The sequence below is a fragment of the Sapajus apella genome, unplaced genomic scaffold (genome assembly GCF_009761245.1).
Source record: "Sapajus apella isolate SASKATOON/1434 unplaced genomic scaffold, GSC_monkey_1.0 scaffold1, whole genome shotgun sequence".
In the NCBI taxonomy this organism is placed as follows: domain Eukaryota; kingdom Metazoa; phylum Chordata; class Mammalia; order Primates; family Cebidae; genus Sapajus; species Sapajus apella.
The window spans coordinates 51,976,244-51,993,676 of record NW_022436941.1 but is presented as its reverse complement, the minus strand read 5'-3'; the positions used below and the strand labels follow the sequence as shown (position 1 = coordinate 51,993,676).

The window sequence follows — 17,433 nt, the reverse complement described above, 5'->3', positions numbered from 1 at the left end:
AAAGACAAACATATAGAAAGTAATAAACTAAGATTTCAATTTATTATTTTATGTATTTTTTTAGACACACAGTTGCCCAGGCTGGGCTGAAATTCCAGGGCTCAAACAATTTGCCTGCCTCAGCCTCTGAGTAGCTGGGACTACAGGTACACACCCCCATGCCCAGCTTCAACTAAGTTTTAATAACATTAACTTCAATACTGAGAAACAACTTTGCATTTATCCGTGAATAAAATGGGAAGCCTTAGTAAAAATAAATTCATGTCAATAAACCAAACAATAAATCTTGTTAATAGGAACAAGGCAGCAATGTTAATGTACCTTTCTGTAACTATAAGGCATGTTCAATGGAAAAAAAATATTGTAAAACAGAATTATTCATTACAAGGCATTATAATAAGGATTCAGGCCAGATGCAGTGGGTCACACCTATAATTCCAACACTTTGAGAGGCCAGGAAGATTGAGGCGGGAGGATTACTTAATCCCAGGGGAGACCAGCCTGGACAACACAGGGAGACCCTGTCTCTACAAATTTTTTAAAAAACTAGCAGGGCATGATGTTGCATGCCTCTGGTCCCAGCTACTCAGGAGGCTGAGGTGGGAAGATCATTTGAGCCTAGGAGATCGAAGTCACAGTGAGTCAGAATTGTGCCACTGCACTTCTGCCTGAGTGACAGAGCAAGACTCTACATAACTATATTTTACAAATGTCGAAAGTGGTAGCTATTGATAGGTGGAAGTGAAACAGCTAAAAAGAAACGGAAACAAAAAACTAACCTGGATTCAAATCCTGGTTACTAGTACATAACCTTACTAGTTAAGTGAACTTGGGCAACTAATTTAACGTCTCTGATCAATAGCTTCTCATTCACCATTAGCTAACTTTCACAGTTGTTTTGTGGATTAAGTAGAACTGTGCTATTTTACTGAAGAACTTAACTACTGGAATAAAAAGAAGTAAGCTTTACTGTTAACATTCCAATGAACTTCCAGGTATATTTGGAATGATAAGTGAATAAGGATGATAGCAGGATCAAAAAAGACAGTCTTTTCAAATTTCCAATTTTAGGCCAAATAATCATTAATGTCGAAATATTTTTTAGCTTATATAAATTTATGAGGTTAGTTTAACATTTTTAAGATATATATGAGAAGTATGGTTACAATTTGTGTCAATCAGTCATGATTTCAGAGTCACAGGGGCCCTAAGAAGTCCTCTTGGATCCCCAGTTGTAAAAACAAAGTCCATTCAGAGAGGTAATCACGCATTTCCCCTAAAAACTCTATTTAAATAGAGACGAAATTTTAAAGCGGGAAGTATTCTTCAAAATGACTATTGTTCTATTTACTCTTTCAATTTCACAGATGAGGCTACTATGGTCTGTTTTGTGAGGTTTATTAGTAGACAGTTCTCTTCATAAACTTTAAACATGAACAGAATATTCAAGGGCTGATGAGACCTACAGAGTTATATTATCCATCCCTTTTAATTTTAAAATGAGGAAATTAAGGCCAAAAGCAGGTTAATTTGCCCAATACCACAACACACAGTAGCAGCAAAACCTGGAAAATAGCCCAAACCAACTGATATCTTTAATGAGTTGTAGGATAAAGATGCGGGTTATAACTCTCTCCTCAATCAACCCCCAACTAAATTTTCTTTAGTATGTTGGCTATATTGTTTTCATGATTTAAAAAAAGAATAAAGTTAACCATTGTTGAGTAAAATAATCACTATTTTGTGTGTATATATAACTACATATTAGATTTTCATGGGTTTTGATCTCAAATTTATCAACTGCTTAAAACATAATTGGTACATGTTTCTTTAATCAAAGCATACAACTATATTTATATAAATTGTGTTAAATATTTAACACTTTATAAGCTCAACAATGTAACTTACCTATCTTTTTTGCTTTTCCCTTTTTGCTGTTTCCCTGCAAGAATTCTTAATTCTTCTTCTGTAGGATGTTGATACCACCTTAAACTAAGCAAAAAAAGAATCCTTTTAAATAAAGTGCTTAAAATCATCAGAATTATTCTTTATCCTATAAATATTTATTAAATTTCATATTTGTGAAGGCACTGTCAAGAAATATCAGGTCAGAACTGTAATCCAAAACTAATACTATCTCTTAAATTTTACAAAGACCTAGATAAAAATCTAGCAAACATTTACCAGGCCCTTATTAGATGCCATTAGATGTCCTGCAATGCCATATGTATGTATATTTCTTACAAGTGGCAATGTATTAATACATTTTAAGATTATACAGGCTTATTATTAAAAGTAAATGAAGTCTGCAGCCAAGTGGGCAGGAGCACATTAATTCTCTACTAACCCCTCAGTTGAAGGAATTGAGAGTTATTTTAAAAAGAGACTTATGTGAATGAATTTTCACATTACAGGTACTCTTTCTTTTCCCTTTTTAATTTAGTTTGAGAATTCTCAAACTTTATGTGTAGAAGAATTAGAGAAAAATCATTGTATTACAAAACACTTTTAGCTACATCTAACCTTCCTCAGGTAAGGATCCAACAACAACTGGTTGTGTTCCTCTCTACCACAGTAAAAATACTGTAATCTGAAGTGAAGAAATACTCAAGATCCAAACAAATCATTTACTCCCTCCCAAGCACCAAGTGGCTCATCCTGAATTTCACGTTTTGTCAGTCGTCCCAACTATCTACCAGTCACTTAAATATCTTATTTTCAATGTGCCCTCTCCACATGTTATTAATTCTGTCCCTCAACTCTAACAATTCTAAATTCTGCCATATTGCAGAGACCTTAGTTCAGACCTTAGTTCAGTGTATCTTCCTCTGAACATCTGACTATTGCATCTGACTACTGCAAATTCTCTCACCGGTCCCCTCCCTGCCTTCCTGTGGACACATTACTCATCAAATCCATCTGAGCTTACCGCTAGTCATTGTTTTTCTGTTTTTGTTTTTATACCTTACAGAAAGGTGGACCATCTTTACTTATTTTTCCATTATAGAAATCTTATCAAGACCCATGCCTGTTTAAATCATTTCCAAGGCTCCTCACAGGGTAAAGCAATGAAAAAGGCAGCTAGGCAAAAACTTTGACAAAGGCCCTATTGTTATAAAGGAAGAAATGCAGATCTAGTGTGCTAGATCTTCCAATTCTTCAATTACAAAAATCTAGATTTTTTTAAATTTAAAATTGCCCAATTGCTGTTCATTTGTTTTTTGTTGTTTGCTTGTTTGTTTGTTTTTTTTAAAATAGAAACGGGCTCACTTGGTTGCCTAGGCTAGTCTCGAACTCCTGGCTTCAAAGGATCCTCCCTACTCAGCCCTCCAAAATGCTGGGATTACAAGCATGAGCCATGGCACACAGTATCTTTGATTTGCTGTTTTAAAAATACTGCAGGCCAGGCATGGTGAATCATACTAGTAATCCCAGAACTTTAGAAGACTACAGGACTGTCTGAAGCCAGGAGTTTGAGACCAACCTGAGCAATGCAATGAGACTCTATCTCTACAAAAACATTTAAAATTAGGGCCGGGCATGGTGGCTTACGCCTGTAATCCTAGTACTTTGGGAGGCCAAGAAAGGGGGATCACAAGGTCAGGAGATTGAGGCTATTCTGGCCAACATAGTAAAACCCCGTCTCTATTAAAATACAAAAAATTAGCCAGACATGGTGGCATGTGCATGTAGTCCCAGCTACTTAGGAGGCTGAGGCAGGGGAATTTCTTGAACCTGGGAGGCAGGAGTTGCAGTAAGCCAAGATTGTGCCACTGTACTCCAGCCTGGTGAGAGAGTGAGACTCCGTCTCAAAAAAAAAAAAAAAAAAAAAAAAAATTAGCCAGGTGTGGTGGCAGGCACCCATGGTGGGGGAAAGAGGGTGAGGTGGGAGGACTGCTTGAGCCTGGGAGGTCACGGCTGTAATGAGCTGTCATTATGCCCCTGCACTCCACTCTGGGCAACAAAGACCCTATCTCAAAAAAACAAAATAAAACAAAAACCCAACAACTGTAGAACTGGCAATTTGGGCACTGACAGAATATTTGATAATAAAAATTATTAATAAAAATTTTTAGGTATGATAATGGGATGTGGTAATTTTTAAAAATCTCATTTTTTTTATATAAACACTGAAATACCTATGCTGGGGGAAGAACAGATAAAACAAGTTTGGCCACCAGCTATTAATTGTGATGAGTATATAGGAATTCACCATGCTATCTACTCCTTGTATGCTTGAAAATTTCTATTAAAACACATAGTACAAGTCCCACATGTGTATGGGGGTCATGCACTATCTCTTGCTTCTAGAGCCTTTCATGGTCTGACTGACCACTGCCTACTTCTCCAGATTCACCTACAAACATTCCCATTTGAAGGTGATACTTTCTGGCTTGACTAAGTGACATTTTCTTCCTCACAAATTCTTTCATCCCTTTGTGCCTTTTGCATATATTCTTCTCTCCTTATAAACACCTATGCCTCTACTTGGCAAACTATTAATTTATCTCTTAGTGTTTACAAAACAGTCTCCTTGTGGTATAATAAAAAATACATCTGCTTTTTATCCCCAGTTCTTGGCACAGAGTTTTAAACATAAAAACAAGAGTAGTAGAAATATATTTGTTATGCTAATGAGGTAGGTCAAGGTGGGCCCCAGATAGCTGCAGGATGGAGCTGTTTACCAGAAACACCAAGCACACAATTAGAGGGTTAGGGCTTTCAGGAACTTGACCTCCAGGGGTGGGAGGGGCCTGGAAATTGAGGTGGATCACTGAAATCAATTTTGTATCAGTGAATTAAAATCATACTTATATAATGAAACTCCAGAAAAACTCTGGATATCAAAGCTCAGAGGAACTTCCTGTTTGTTAGTTAATGCATGGATGTACCCTGCCCAGAGGATGACATCCTCAGACTCCAGAGGGAAAGGACATGGAAACTCTGTGCTCTTTCCCAAATTTTACCCTATGTGCTTCCTTTAAATAAAACTGTAATAATAAATAAAGCAGTTTCTGAAGTTCTATGAATCATTCTAGTGGATTACTGGACCTGAGGGGATCATAAGAATCCTCAAATTTGTAGCTTATTAATAAGTCAGAAGTGCAGCTGGCCTGAGTACCCTAAAAACTTGAAGATGGCATCTGAAGCAGGGGCAGTCTTACGGAGAAATTTGCCTTTAACCTGTGGGGTCTGTACAAATTCCAGATAATTACTGTCAGAATACAAGTGCAGTATACCCAGTTGGTGTCAGATAAGGTAGATTAAAATGGAACGTTTCCCTAAGTGAAAGATCCAAAAGATTTTACGGCTTTCTTGCTGTTTGTATACTTCAAAGCTAGTACAGTTACTGCCATATAGTAAATGTTCTAAAAGGATGACTTCCCAAAATGAATTCAGTTGTTTGCTTAGTTTAATGAATTTAAGATTAAAAAATATATACATCCCAACCAAAAAGTCCCTAAATTACAATAAACAGGTAAGGAGGCACTTCCTGAATTTCTATTGAAGTCCAGAATTTTAACTTAACAGAATTGATTCTCGTTATTCACCATAGTTTTGTTTTATAAAGTCACCGCGAACACTGAACCATTGCTCCTAGGGGAAATACAGGGTTAGGTTCCTGTGAGCCTTGGGTCATAACATTTTCATCAACTGATCAATACCCAAGCTTCTTTTATGTATGTTTCTGCTTAAAGGTATCTTATTTAATATATATCACTGACTCACTAACATTAAATTCACAGCCAACAGCATAACTCATGCCTGAGCAAAGCTTAACTAATACCAGTAGTCATAAGTACAGCATTTTTTTGAGTTCTATGCATCATTCCAGCAATTTTTTTCCATAAGGCAGCCTTCTTGTGCTTAGGAATACTAAACAGTACCTTCAGCACTATGCTTGGGGGCCTTTTTAAACAGCAAGATCACCAATGGAAAACAAAATTGCAAAAAAAAAAAAAAAAAAAAGTGGCCCTAAACAGATCATAAAAAAGAGATTTGTTTACAATATGACAGCTGAAACAATAAGGCAGACTGTTGCCTTGTTGGACCTCAACCGGGAACATATATATAGGGCCACTCAAATTTTTTGTCACTGTCTATGTCCATGAATTGCCACAAAAGCAACAAAAGCACTGATCTTGGAATTACAAACAAATGCTAGCTAGCAGGCAAATCACAAAACAAAATCCACAAATAATGAGTATGAGCCCATAACATTTAGAAGAACAGTTATGAGCAATAACTCATTTAAAAGAACATGATCCAGAAACTCATGTATAAAGACTAAAATTAGTTGTTCAGCTTTGAGAAATAATAATTAGTGAAAGAATTCTCAGTATAGAAAAAAATGGGTTTTATTTAGAGCCCTATAATAATGAAATATTTTAAGACACATTTTCTAAGAAACATTTTCTTTTTAAATATACTCATGTTTGTTAAATCTTATTTTGTAAGCTCATTTTTCTAAAACAGCTTAGATTTATTATATCTTATGGAATAACTCAGAGTCATCTTTATTAGTGAGAATTATTGTTCAAAGTTAGAATCTAAGGATGCTCAATATTTTTAGGGTCACTTCTAGTCTGTTACTCGTCTACCCATTCATTCATTTATCAGTCACTTAAGGAGAACCTTCTATATTCAGATACTCTGATAGGCAGAGGAGATATAATCACACCCAATTAAAGCCACAACCCTTGCCTTTTTGATGGTTTTACTCCAGTTGCGATATGGTTTTATTCCAGTTGGGATATGGTTTCACTCCAGTTGTGATCAAATTTAACCAATTAAACAATGAAAAATAAATTGCAATGCCACAAAAAAGAATGAAACAAGTGGTGAAATGTGAGAGACAGCCTTAGATATCAGGTGAGATAAACTTCCCTGAGAAATTTAACCAGCAACCTAAAGAATGAGAAAATAGAGGAAGAGTATTCCAGGCAGAGAACACTAAGTCTAAAAGCATAGAGGCATGAAAGAACACAGGATATTACAGTAAATAAAAGCCAATGAGGCAAGAGCTTCATGGAGAAGCATAGAAGGGGCGGAAGAGATAAGAAGGGAACAGATCACGCAAAGCCTAACGGGTCATAGTATGGACTTTAGATTTTATGCTAAATAATGGTCTCAAAGCAAGGTAGATAAATGCTTTAATTCACACTTTAAGATCACATTTGTTGTTCCGTGAATTAGAGGGAGACATGGGGAGTGAATCAACAGGTTTGCTGATAAACAAAGGAAGAGAATGAAAAAAAGTAAGCAATAAATAATACCTACATTTCTGATTTGAAGATAATGATACCTTTTCTGATATGGAAGAGATCAGGAAGAAATCAATAACTTAAAAATGCTGAGTTATAAGTACCCATGAGACATCAAGTAAAAATGTCAAGCGGGGAACTGCATATTAGAATCTGGAGGTCAGAGATAATTTGAGGTGATTATATAATTGTGGTATCCAAATCCATAGGGATTAATAAAAGGGACTAAAAGATGGTATAACACTAAGTAGTTAATGAGAAAGTGAAAAAGTAAAGTTTATGTAGACAACATATGAACAAATTTGGCTACAAAGGGAAATAGAGGAATGACCCAAAACTAAGGAATGGATATGGAGGTGCTTTTGTTTTTTAAGGGTGAGAGAGGTAGGGCTATGAATTTGTTATTTGTTGTTACTTTAAATGGGAGATCTTAAAAAAAAAGTGTGTGTGGTAACAGGAATAATCCAACTGAAATGGAACAGGTGATAAAATGTATTTTACAAAGTTAAATATAAAGAGGACCTGCACATTTCACTAGAGTTGTAGTTTCATAGCATACAGATGAGGGTGATGGACTCTGGTTTCAGGAGCTTAGGGTGAAGCTGAGACAGGGATGCTTAAGGTTTGGAGAGAAAGGATTTATGTTAAAAAAGTTTTCTGAGAAGTATAGCATACAAACACTGCCAGGAAATATAAAGCAGCCATCTAAGGTCTGTAATCACAGATTCCAAGTAAAATCTAGAAGTACAGTTCCACAGTTTAACAGTCAGTGCTGCAAATATAGTTTGATTCCATATGGTATGGTTCTCAGCTATTACATTTTGTATTCTAGTCTCAATTTTCAGTCTTTTCCTTTGCAATTAGGTGGTATGTCTATCTCAGAAAATGACTGCCTGCTTGCAACTGCTGCACTATGCATGCCTTTCTAATATGGGCTTGGAAGACAGATACAGATATAAGTCATTAGAACACAGCAAGTTAATAATGGTCACAAAAATACAATTAGAGAAAAATGCTTTATGATAAGTTAAGCAAAAGAAACATGATATAAAATTACACATACAATACATAACAAGCATGAGGGGAAAATATAAACAGAAACAATTAGAAAGAAATACAAAAAAAATTACATACTGATTGTCTTTGAATGATGGAAATATAATGCATTACCTCTTAATAAAAGGAACTAAAAGATGGTATGATACTAAGTAGTTAATGAGAAAGTGAAAACGTAGAGTTTATGTAGACAACATATGAACAAATTTGGCTACAAAGGGAAATAGAGGAATGGCCCAAAACTAAGGAACGAATATGGAGGTGCTTTGTTTTTCTAAAGAAGAGAGACGTAATTGTACTTATCAATTTTACTAATCAATTTACTATATTTTTTTACATTGTAGATACGTACTGTTTTTGAAATGGGAAAAATGTATTTCTTAGAAAATAGAGAGTAAGTACTAATAGAATCTCACTTAAAAACTCAGCTGGATGTGGGGGATCACACCTGTAATCCCAGCACTTTGGGAGGCCAAGGCAGGTGGATTGCTTGGGCCCAGGAGTTTGAAACTAGTCTGGGCAACATAGCAAGACCCTGTCTCTAAAGTAAATAAATAAGCCTCTCACATTTAAATTAAATAGAAAACTTGCAGCACATAACTTTTACCTTGGCTATTTAGTGGCTTTTTTCACTTATGCTCAGATTATCTGCCGTGACTCTGATAACAAAGCCAATCTAGTATGGTACTCTACTACTAAATAATTAAAATAATTTTTCAAAGATCATTCTTATATAAACCTCTAATATAAAATATTATCAGACAACTACAACTCTTACTAAAACAGTTCAACAGCACTGAAAAAATATGTAGCAGAAAATGTAGAACGTACTGACCTAGACTTTATTTTTAAAATTTAAGCAGTATTTATAGCGCTTTAGAAATTTTAAGAAATAAAGCTTTCAGAAATTTAAAATGGAAACCTAAATGTGAGCAAATATAGAAAAGCAGTTTTAATAGCACAAGCTAAACAAGCTTTAACACATAATCATATAAAATGCTATCTCATGATATACAACATAGGTCACTGTTACAGACTGAATGTTTATGGTCCCCACCCCCCAAATTCTTGTGTTGAAATTTGATCCCCAATGTGATGGTATCTGGAGGTAGGAACTTTCAAAAGTTACTAGTTCCTGAGGGTAAAGCCCTCATTAATAGGATTACTGCCCTTTTAAAAGGAGGTCAGAGAACTAGCTTGTTTTCTTTCTACCAGGTGATGATACAAGAAGTAAGCAGTCTGTAACCCGGGAGAGGGTCCTTACCACAACCTGACCATACTAGCCTGCTGACCTCAGGCATATATCCTCCAGAACTGAGAGAAATACCTGCTGTTGATAAGCCACCCAGTCTATAGTACTTTGTAATAGCAGCCCTAACTGACTAAAACAGTCACTAATGAGTTTTAGGCTCCATTCTAAATCTCTATAATTTTAACCAGTGGCAGGAGGCTTAAGTGAAAACAAATACCACTTAAAACCTAGACAATCTTTCAGCATAGGTAGCTAAAATACTATCTGTTATACACATTCTCTTGTTACTTGTTAGAAATTTTAATAGAATACCACGAACATTCTGGAACTGGAAGTTAGAAAAGCTAAGGCGAGGAGAGCAAGGACTCAGGCATTCCATATGGGTAGTAGCTGAAGGTTTAAACCTTTCCCTTAGGTCATAGGTCCCACCTACTGTGCATTTGAATAGTAGGTTTCTCTCACCAAAGGGAACTTGCAGATTACTGGATCAGGCAACATGCAATAAAGAACAGGCAAAAAGAATTAGAGCAATTGAATACGAAGGTGTTATAACACCCTCTTTAACTGATACTGGATGAGACAAAATCAGAATAAATCTGACCATAATATACTTTCAATGAGGGACATATAAAGGGAAACAGCAGACAAAAGTAGACTTAGGAAGATAAAGGGGTGGAGAAAAATGCATGAGGTTTGGACTGAAAATTAGGAAAACAGAAAGCAGGTTCAGCAAGGAAGCTATTATGGAGAAAAAGCAGTATTCTACTCTTCATGCAAAACCCACTATTCAAATGTACAAAGAATATAACCTAACACTTACCTCTCCAAGAAAAGAGGGGCCAAGCAAACTTCAAAACAAAAAGGAACTTTTATTACAATACAAAGTAGTGAACACTTTGGCTACAAATCAGTGGTATGAGGGGCATAAGACTGCCCTTAACTGATGTGACTAGCTGTTAGAACAAGTGTTCCTTTCATGAGGGAAAGCAGCTCACAACAGAGAAGCAACTTCTTATGAATTTTTTTCCCTTTTAGGAAGGAAAGAGAAAGAGTGTGAGAGCACTAGGCTCTTAAACTCTACTTAATACTTAGCATGCTTTTGGTAATAAAATGCTGATATGCCTTTTGATTTAATTTAAAATAAAAGTTGACTATGTTGTCATGTGAGAACACAGCAAGTGAACTGCATACTACTTATAACCTGAAGGATATATTCTAAAAGACAAAGTACGGCTTGAAAAAAAAAATAGAAAAAGAAAATAATTTAAATAAATTACTCTCTAAACTGCCAATAAAAGTTACAGTGAGTATAGAAAGTTATATGTGTCTCCTCGACCAAATTTAAAACTCTATTCAAGCATGACAGTTCCAGGACAAGATGCGGAACTGATGAGCAGCCACAAATCACATAAATACTAGACTGTGAATCAGACTTCCAGGATAAGAAGTCTGGATCTGTTTCATTTATCAATGTGTGAAATTGAGTACATAATTTAAAACTTGTTTTGCCATTTGTAAAAATGGAGATAATATTGCCTATGGCAGAAAGTAACTAGGTACTCACCAATCTTGTTTTTTATGTCATAGGTATTATTTCCCAGCCTCTCCTGCACTTTGGCCAGAACTAGTCACAGGGCTCCAGCCTATGTAACATGAGCAAAAATGATGTATCTGCTTCTAAGTTTGACACCTTAGGATCTCCTGAAAGATCCACATCCCACTCTCTCTTCACTCACCAGTTGGCACAGCAATCTAACAGGGGACTCCAAGGTAGCAGGAGGAAAAAAGGAGCCATAAGGGAAGGACAGCTTGGAGGTCAGCTGAGCCCTTGAGTCACCATTTTGTGAAGGACCTACCTGGAGAGCTGCTCAATCCCTTTCTGATTCCCCATTTGACCCTGCTTCCTGTCTGAAGAAACTGAGAAACTTGCATTAATTTTATAATACTGAGATTTTAGTTGTAACATATCAACACATCTCCCTAGTTCAATAAACAGATCCAAATGAAAAAAAAAAACATTTAAAAAACTGTAACAGTATAAAGCTTTAAACAATTATAAAGGTAATATTAATGGAATTAAACCAGACTAAAGACTATACACAGTTTCTTTTTTAAAAAGTTTAAAAATACAGTCTAAAAAATAATACTAATAGCAATATATATTATTTAACAAGAGCTAGAAAATTAGTATATTTTTTAGTATTAAAAATCAACAGACTGCTAATTTCTAAGTAAAAGCTGCTTATTCCTTCAAGTACAATTGCTTACTTCTTCAGGGTATTAACTCTTTCAGGAAAATGGCTTACTCATTAAGTCAACATACAATTGTCCCTAGGTATCTGAGGGAAACTGGGGATAGGTGGGGGACTAATACCCACAACACCCCTTCCAGGATACCAAAATCCAAAGATGTTCAAACTCCTTATATATAATTTTCATTTGCATATAAACTACATACATTCTCCTTTATACATTAAGTCATCTCTAGATTTCTTATAATAATACAATGTAGATGGTATATAAATAGTTTTTATCGTGTATTTTTTAAACTTAAACTTGTACTTTTTTCTGAATAGTTTTGATCCATGATTGGCTGAATCGAGAAATAGGGAGCGCAAACTGCACTAGAATCAGATGCCACTTCAAAGTCTCCATTTCAAAGGGAAAGAGGTCAGTGAGAGACAGGGACATATTAGCTGACACCAAAAGAGAAGCCATAACTATAAAAAAAAAATGAACATTTATTTACAGTTTAGGATTATCAATGGGATAAATGAATATTAACATGATATAAACAGAAACAAATTTCTTCTGTCATACTCATGATTAATCTTTCATGTTATCTATTTACTTGAATAGTTCTATTATACAGTTCTATTCAATACAGTCACTCTCAAGCCAGCCTATTCAATATAGTCATTGCCATGCCATCCTACACTATTCATAGTCATGATCTTCTCTCCTTAAATATCCTTTAAGCATTTTATAGACCCTAAAGAATGCCCTCAGATTCTCTATCTTTAACCCAACTGCATCATATGATTTAAAATGCAAACTGTCATTTCTGATCAATAATATTTTTACATAGGCAATTTACAATTTTAGATTTTTTCAGTATTAAAACAGAATCATTATATATTACAAAAGGCTCATAAAACAATAATTATGTCAAAACGATAAAATCAACAATCTTATTCAATAGAGATAAATGACAACATGACCTCAAAATTTTAGGACTTAACTTTAAAAAAAGGTAGATGATCTTAAAAACATAAAACAAAATTGGGAAGAAATGAAACTACCTATAGCAGAAAAGTAACTATTACTAGACTTTCTCAATATCCTTAGAACGTGATATGGATTAAAGACAGCATTAATTAACACAAATGTGCTTATAAAAGTAAGTCAAGATCACAAAGAAAACCAATTTCATGTTTCTTTTTAAAGAGTTTACCCTCAAATTATCTATGTATACTTATGACACATTCTTATGAGAAAAAGGTTTTAAAAATAAACTCTTTCAATATTAATAAAGATAACAAGGTTTTTGATCTCTGAAGGCTTTAGTTTTCACTGGTGAGTGTAAGTTTTATAGAAATAAATGGAAAGCAAAATATGTAACAAGATGAAAATGCATATACACTAAAAGGGGACAAGATTGCCAAGATCTTTACAGACAAAGAGGAGATATGGAAGTGACATCACATCATAAGCATAGTTTAGAAACCTACAGTTCTCAAGAGAAAATAAGCTACCTTAATGTATGTTATGTAGTTTACTAACTGAGATCCTTTTTACTTCAAATTAATGATAATTTGCCCAGCTGATATTTATCTTTTCATGATCTTCAAAAAATGGTTTTGGTAAGCGAAATCAGGAAGCAAGATTGCACAGGCATATTAAGCCTAAACAGTAAAAAACTAGTTAAAGATTATTGATTTTTCACTTATTTTAGACTTTACCAAAACTTTAGTTATTTTTTTTATTTTGCTCCTAAAAATGTGCATTTGTAAAAAGCTCACTCACACATTCATTATACATACACATACGTGTATATCATATTGTTCCAAAAAAATTTTAAAGTAGTCTAAATATTTTTCAGTATTTAAAAATCAATATGGAAAAAAGTAGAAAGCACAGAGGAGAATATAAATACTTTAAAAAAGAAAGTAAATTCTGTGAAGAAAATTTAAGCTTTGTAAATGGGATGGCCCTGAATGAAAAGCACATTTGTCTTGAAGAACATGAAATCATTACTAGAAGAGCTAGCCATTGCTTTTCTAACTTCAATAGGCCTAACCAAAAGTAAATGGACATAGAAAGCAGTAACAGAATTTGGTTATTTAACTGAAATAAATAATTGAAGTAAATAGTCATGGTACCACATTTATCACTTACCTTTCACAGTTACACAAGATTTTGGCATGCTTTGCTCTGTGCAGACTTTCCTTGATTTCGCCTCACTGTATCTATATCTATTCTTTTTTAATCTACTTTTTTTGGGGGATGGGAGGTACATGTTTCAGCAAGGCTACTTAGCTCCTTTATGGAAGGAATAGGGATTGTGAGCTTATAGTGTAGTAGACAAAATTAAAATCCTACAACATAACTTTATCCCCTCCTTGCTAAATTAAACAGTTTAAAATTCTTTGCAGTAAAACTAAGAACTGTTAACACTCACATTATAATAAATTCTGGACTAAGCCACCAATAGAATATATGCTTTCAGTATTTTCTTCCAACAATGGTAAAAATATTGAAGCACTTGGATTTACAATGTCTCACCCCCTTGTTGACCAAATTTTTTTTAAGGTAACTCGAGAAAATATGTAGTATTCTCAGTGACCACAGAGATGAAAAAAAAAAGGTGGAGGTGAGAGGAGTGAATTCTTGTCTTTGATCCTATTATCTTTGTGCTAAACAGGTAAACTACTAGTATCTCAAACTAACAGTAATAAGGAAGCTATAGCCAGGCAATCCCAGCACTTTGGGAGGCCGAGTTGGGAGGACTGCTTGAGGCCAGGAGATGGAGAACTGCCTGTACAGCATAGCAAGGTCTTGTCTCCACACGCAAAAATATATATATATATTTTTTAAGAGAAATAAGAAAGCCAGATTTTTCTTATGACTTTGTTTTATCTTTTAGAAACAGTCACTAGGAAGTTAATCAGTTTGGTAAACTAGAGATTGAAAGTGTCAGTTGAAATCAGCCTAACCTTGCCTTACCTGCCATTACAGAGTAGCCATCGAGCAAGAGAATAGTGAGGTATAATCTTCTGCATGACACTGGCCATCACCATGGTAACAACCAGCTGTATACCTATCACACCCTGTGTAAAAAAAACAAACAAGTTTAATAATGAATGAATTTGGATTTAGGGACATTGCTGGAAAACTTTCTGTACATTTTGAAAATTACATTTTAAGAAAAATGAGTTTACTATGAAAATACATTACTCTTGCCTTTCTATAGCTGCAGGCTTCACAACTACAGATCAAAAATATGCAGGAAAAAAAACAGTAAAAAATACTATTAAAAATATATTACAAATTTAAATAATAGAGTATAAAATCTATTAACAGAGCATTTACATTGTATTAGGTAATATAAGTAATCTAGAGATGATTTAAAGTATACAGGAGGATGTGCATAGGTTATATGTAAATACTATGTCATTTTATGTAAGAGACAAAAATGGTCCTTACATAAAAATGATTTTGGTATGGGGTAGTCCAGGGACAAATCCCCTGTGGATACTGAGGGACAACTCTTAAATTCTGGCAATTAGGTATTCAAGATCACATAGTTTAATATAAATTTAAAATGAATTAGCATATACATCTGTAATCTATTCTCAAGAAATGTTCTGCATGAATTAAGGATATCAAAATAAAGTAGAAAGTGATTTCTTCTTCCTTCTCCAATTTACTCAACACACTTAAAACATAAGCTTGACAAGCTTTAAAAAAAATATGGCTGTTTTTAATTCTAGGTGGTAGCGATCATAAACCATTAACTATACTAAGTGTGATGGCAGAACTGGCCTGAAAGTCACTAATAAAGAAAACTGAACTGATGCTGTTACCACCCACTTCCAGTGAATGGGTCTTAATGTCCAACAATCCTCTTAGTTTACTCTCATCGATCCCTCCCATATTCTTCATGATGGCTAATTCAAACCTTCTTCCCTCTCCTCACACCTTCAATTCCCTTCAAACGTCTAACTCTCCACTAGGTAGAGGACATCTACTTTACAGGGAAAACAGACACAATCAAATGGGAAACCTCTCACTTCCCACCAATAAGCTCACAAAATCACTTATATATGCACCTGTCTTTTCCCATATCCCCAGAAATAAGAGCATCTTCTATAGAAAGCAAATCTATCTGTGCTTTAGAGCCCACTCTCTTTGATTTTCAGGAACTTCCACCATTGAACAGTCTTCTTCTCTTCTTTAATATCTTTTCTATTTTGAATCCCTCCTATCAGCATTGTAAAACCTGTAAATTTCTTTTAATTTTTCTAAAGAATTATAATAATTTCCCTGTTTGACAGCCTTCTCCCAACCTCATATTCAGAGCCACTTTTTAAGACTTGTTCTGTTCCCATTTTCTCATATCTCCCACACAGTATCCATCTAACTTCTACACCTCAGTGTATTCCACTGAAACATGTACCATAAAGGAAGATCATTCCATCTTGACAAATTATTTTTCCTCAACTTAAATCTCAGCAGTATCCTACATGGTATACCACATTCCCTGTTTTATTACCACATTGATGATCAATCCTTTATCCTCCCCTTTGCTGGCTTCTTCTCTAGCCAGGCACTCCAAAAATAAAGTTGAAATCTTATCTCAAACCTAATAGATCAAAAAAGCACTTAAAAATGTTAAGGCTGGGCATGGTGGCTCATGCCTGTAATCCCAGCACTTAGGGAGGCCAAGGCAGGAGGATCACCTGAGGTCAGGAACTGGAGACCAGCCTGGCCAACATGGTGAAACCCCAACTCTACTAAAAATACAAAAATTAGCCAGGCGTGGTGGCATGTGCCTATAATCCCAGCTACTCAGGAGGCTGAGGAAGGAGAATCGCTTGAACTCAGGAGATGGAGGCTGCAGTGAGCCAAGATCGTGCCACTGCACTACAAGCTGGGCAACGAGAGAGACTCCAACCCTCTCCCGCCCCCTGCCCAGCCAAAAAAGCTAAAAAAATTTAAGAAGAAAAAACAGTATGGCCTATTGATTTAGGAGAATGGATTCAGAACCCAAACTGCCTAAGTTACAAGCTGTTCTACATTACCTACTAGCTATGTGACTTTGGACATGTTATTTAAACATTCTGAAAGTCTAGTTCCCCTTCTATGAAATGGAGTTAGTAACTCCATCTGCTTCATCAAGCTGTGCTTAGAAATTGTTCCTGGTACAGAGTTATGTTAGTACTATTTATCATCATTGTTATTATCACTACTAGTAGAAGACAAAATTTTTCATATGAGGTCAAGAATAAAGACTTTCAAAAGGAGACAGCAGTATCCTAAATGATAAAAGACCAAGTCGAAAAAAAAAATCAAATTTCTGCATAAAGAAACTATAATATAAACAATGTAAAAAGATTAATTGGGGAAAAGTATAACTCATCACAAAGAGATAGTAGATATTACAGAGATTTATTATAATTAGTAAAATATCAGTTGTCTAATTAAAAAAATATGTACAGACAGTTCTCAAAAAAAATTAAAAAATGGTTCTTAAACAGGACCATTTATTTACTTAACTTTTATTTTAGGTTCAGGGGTACATGTAAGGGTTTGTTATATAGGTAAGCTGCATGTCACAGGGGTTTGGCGTACAAATTA

At 34.9% G+C, this 17,433-nt stretch overlaps 1 protein-coding gene across 14 annotated transcripts in view; it reads right to left on the bottom strand.

The window, feature by feature from the left end:
* TMEM161B (transmembrane protein 161B) overlaps positions 1-17,433 on the bottom strand; it is a 76,039-nt gene that overhangs the window by 32,927 nt on the left and 25,679 nt on the right. For 4 of the 14 annotated variants that reach the window (XM_032276466.1, XM_032276501.1, XM_032276503.1 and 1 more), the window contains exons 2-3: positions 14,800-14,903; positions 1,909-1,992 (exon numbers count right to left, since the gene is read on the bottom strand). In XM_032276466.1, the coding sequence (XP_032132357.1) occupies positions 1,909-1,992; positions 14,800-14,903 (188 nt within the window). Of the gene's footprint in view, positions 1-1,908; positions 1,993-5,530; positions 8,832-10,393; positions 11,693-13,971; positions 14,116-14,799; positions 14,905-17,433 lie in introns of those variants that run through there. The other 10 variants (XM_032276476.1, XM_032276502.1, XM_032276499.1 and 7 more) reach the window with 5 other exon arrangements.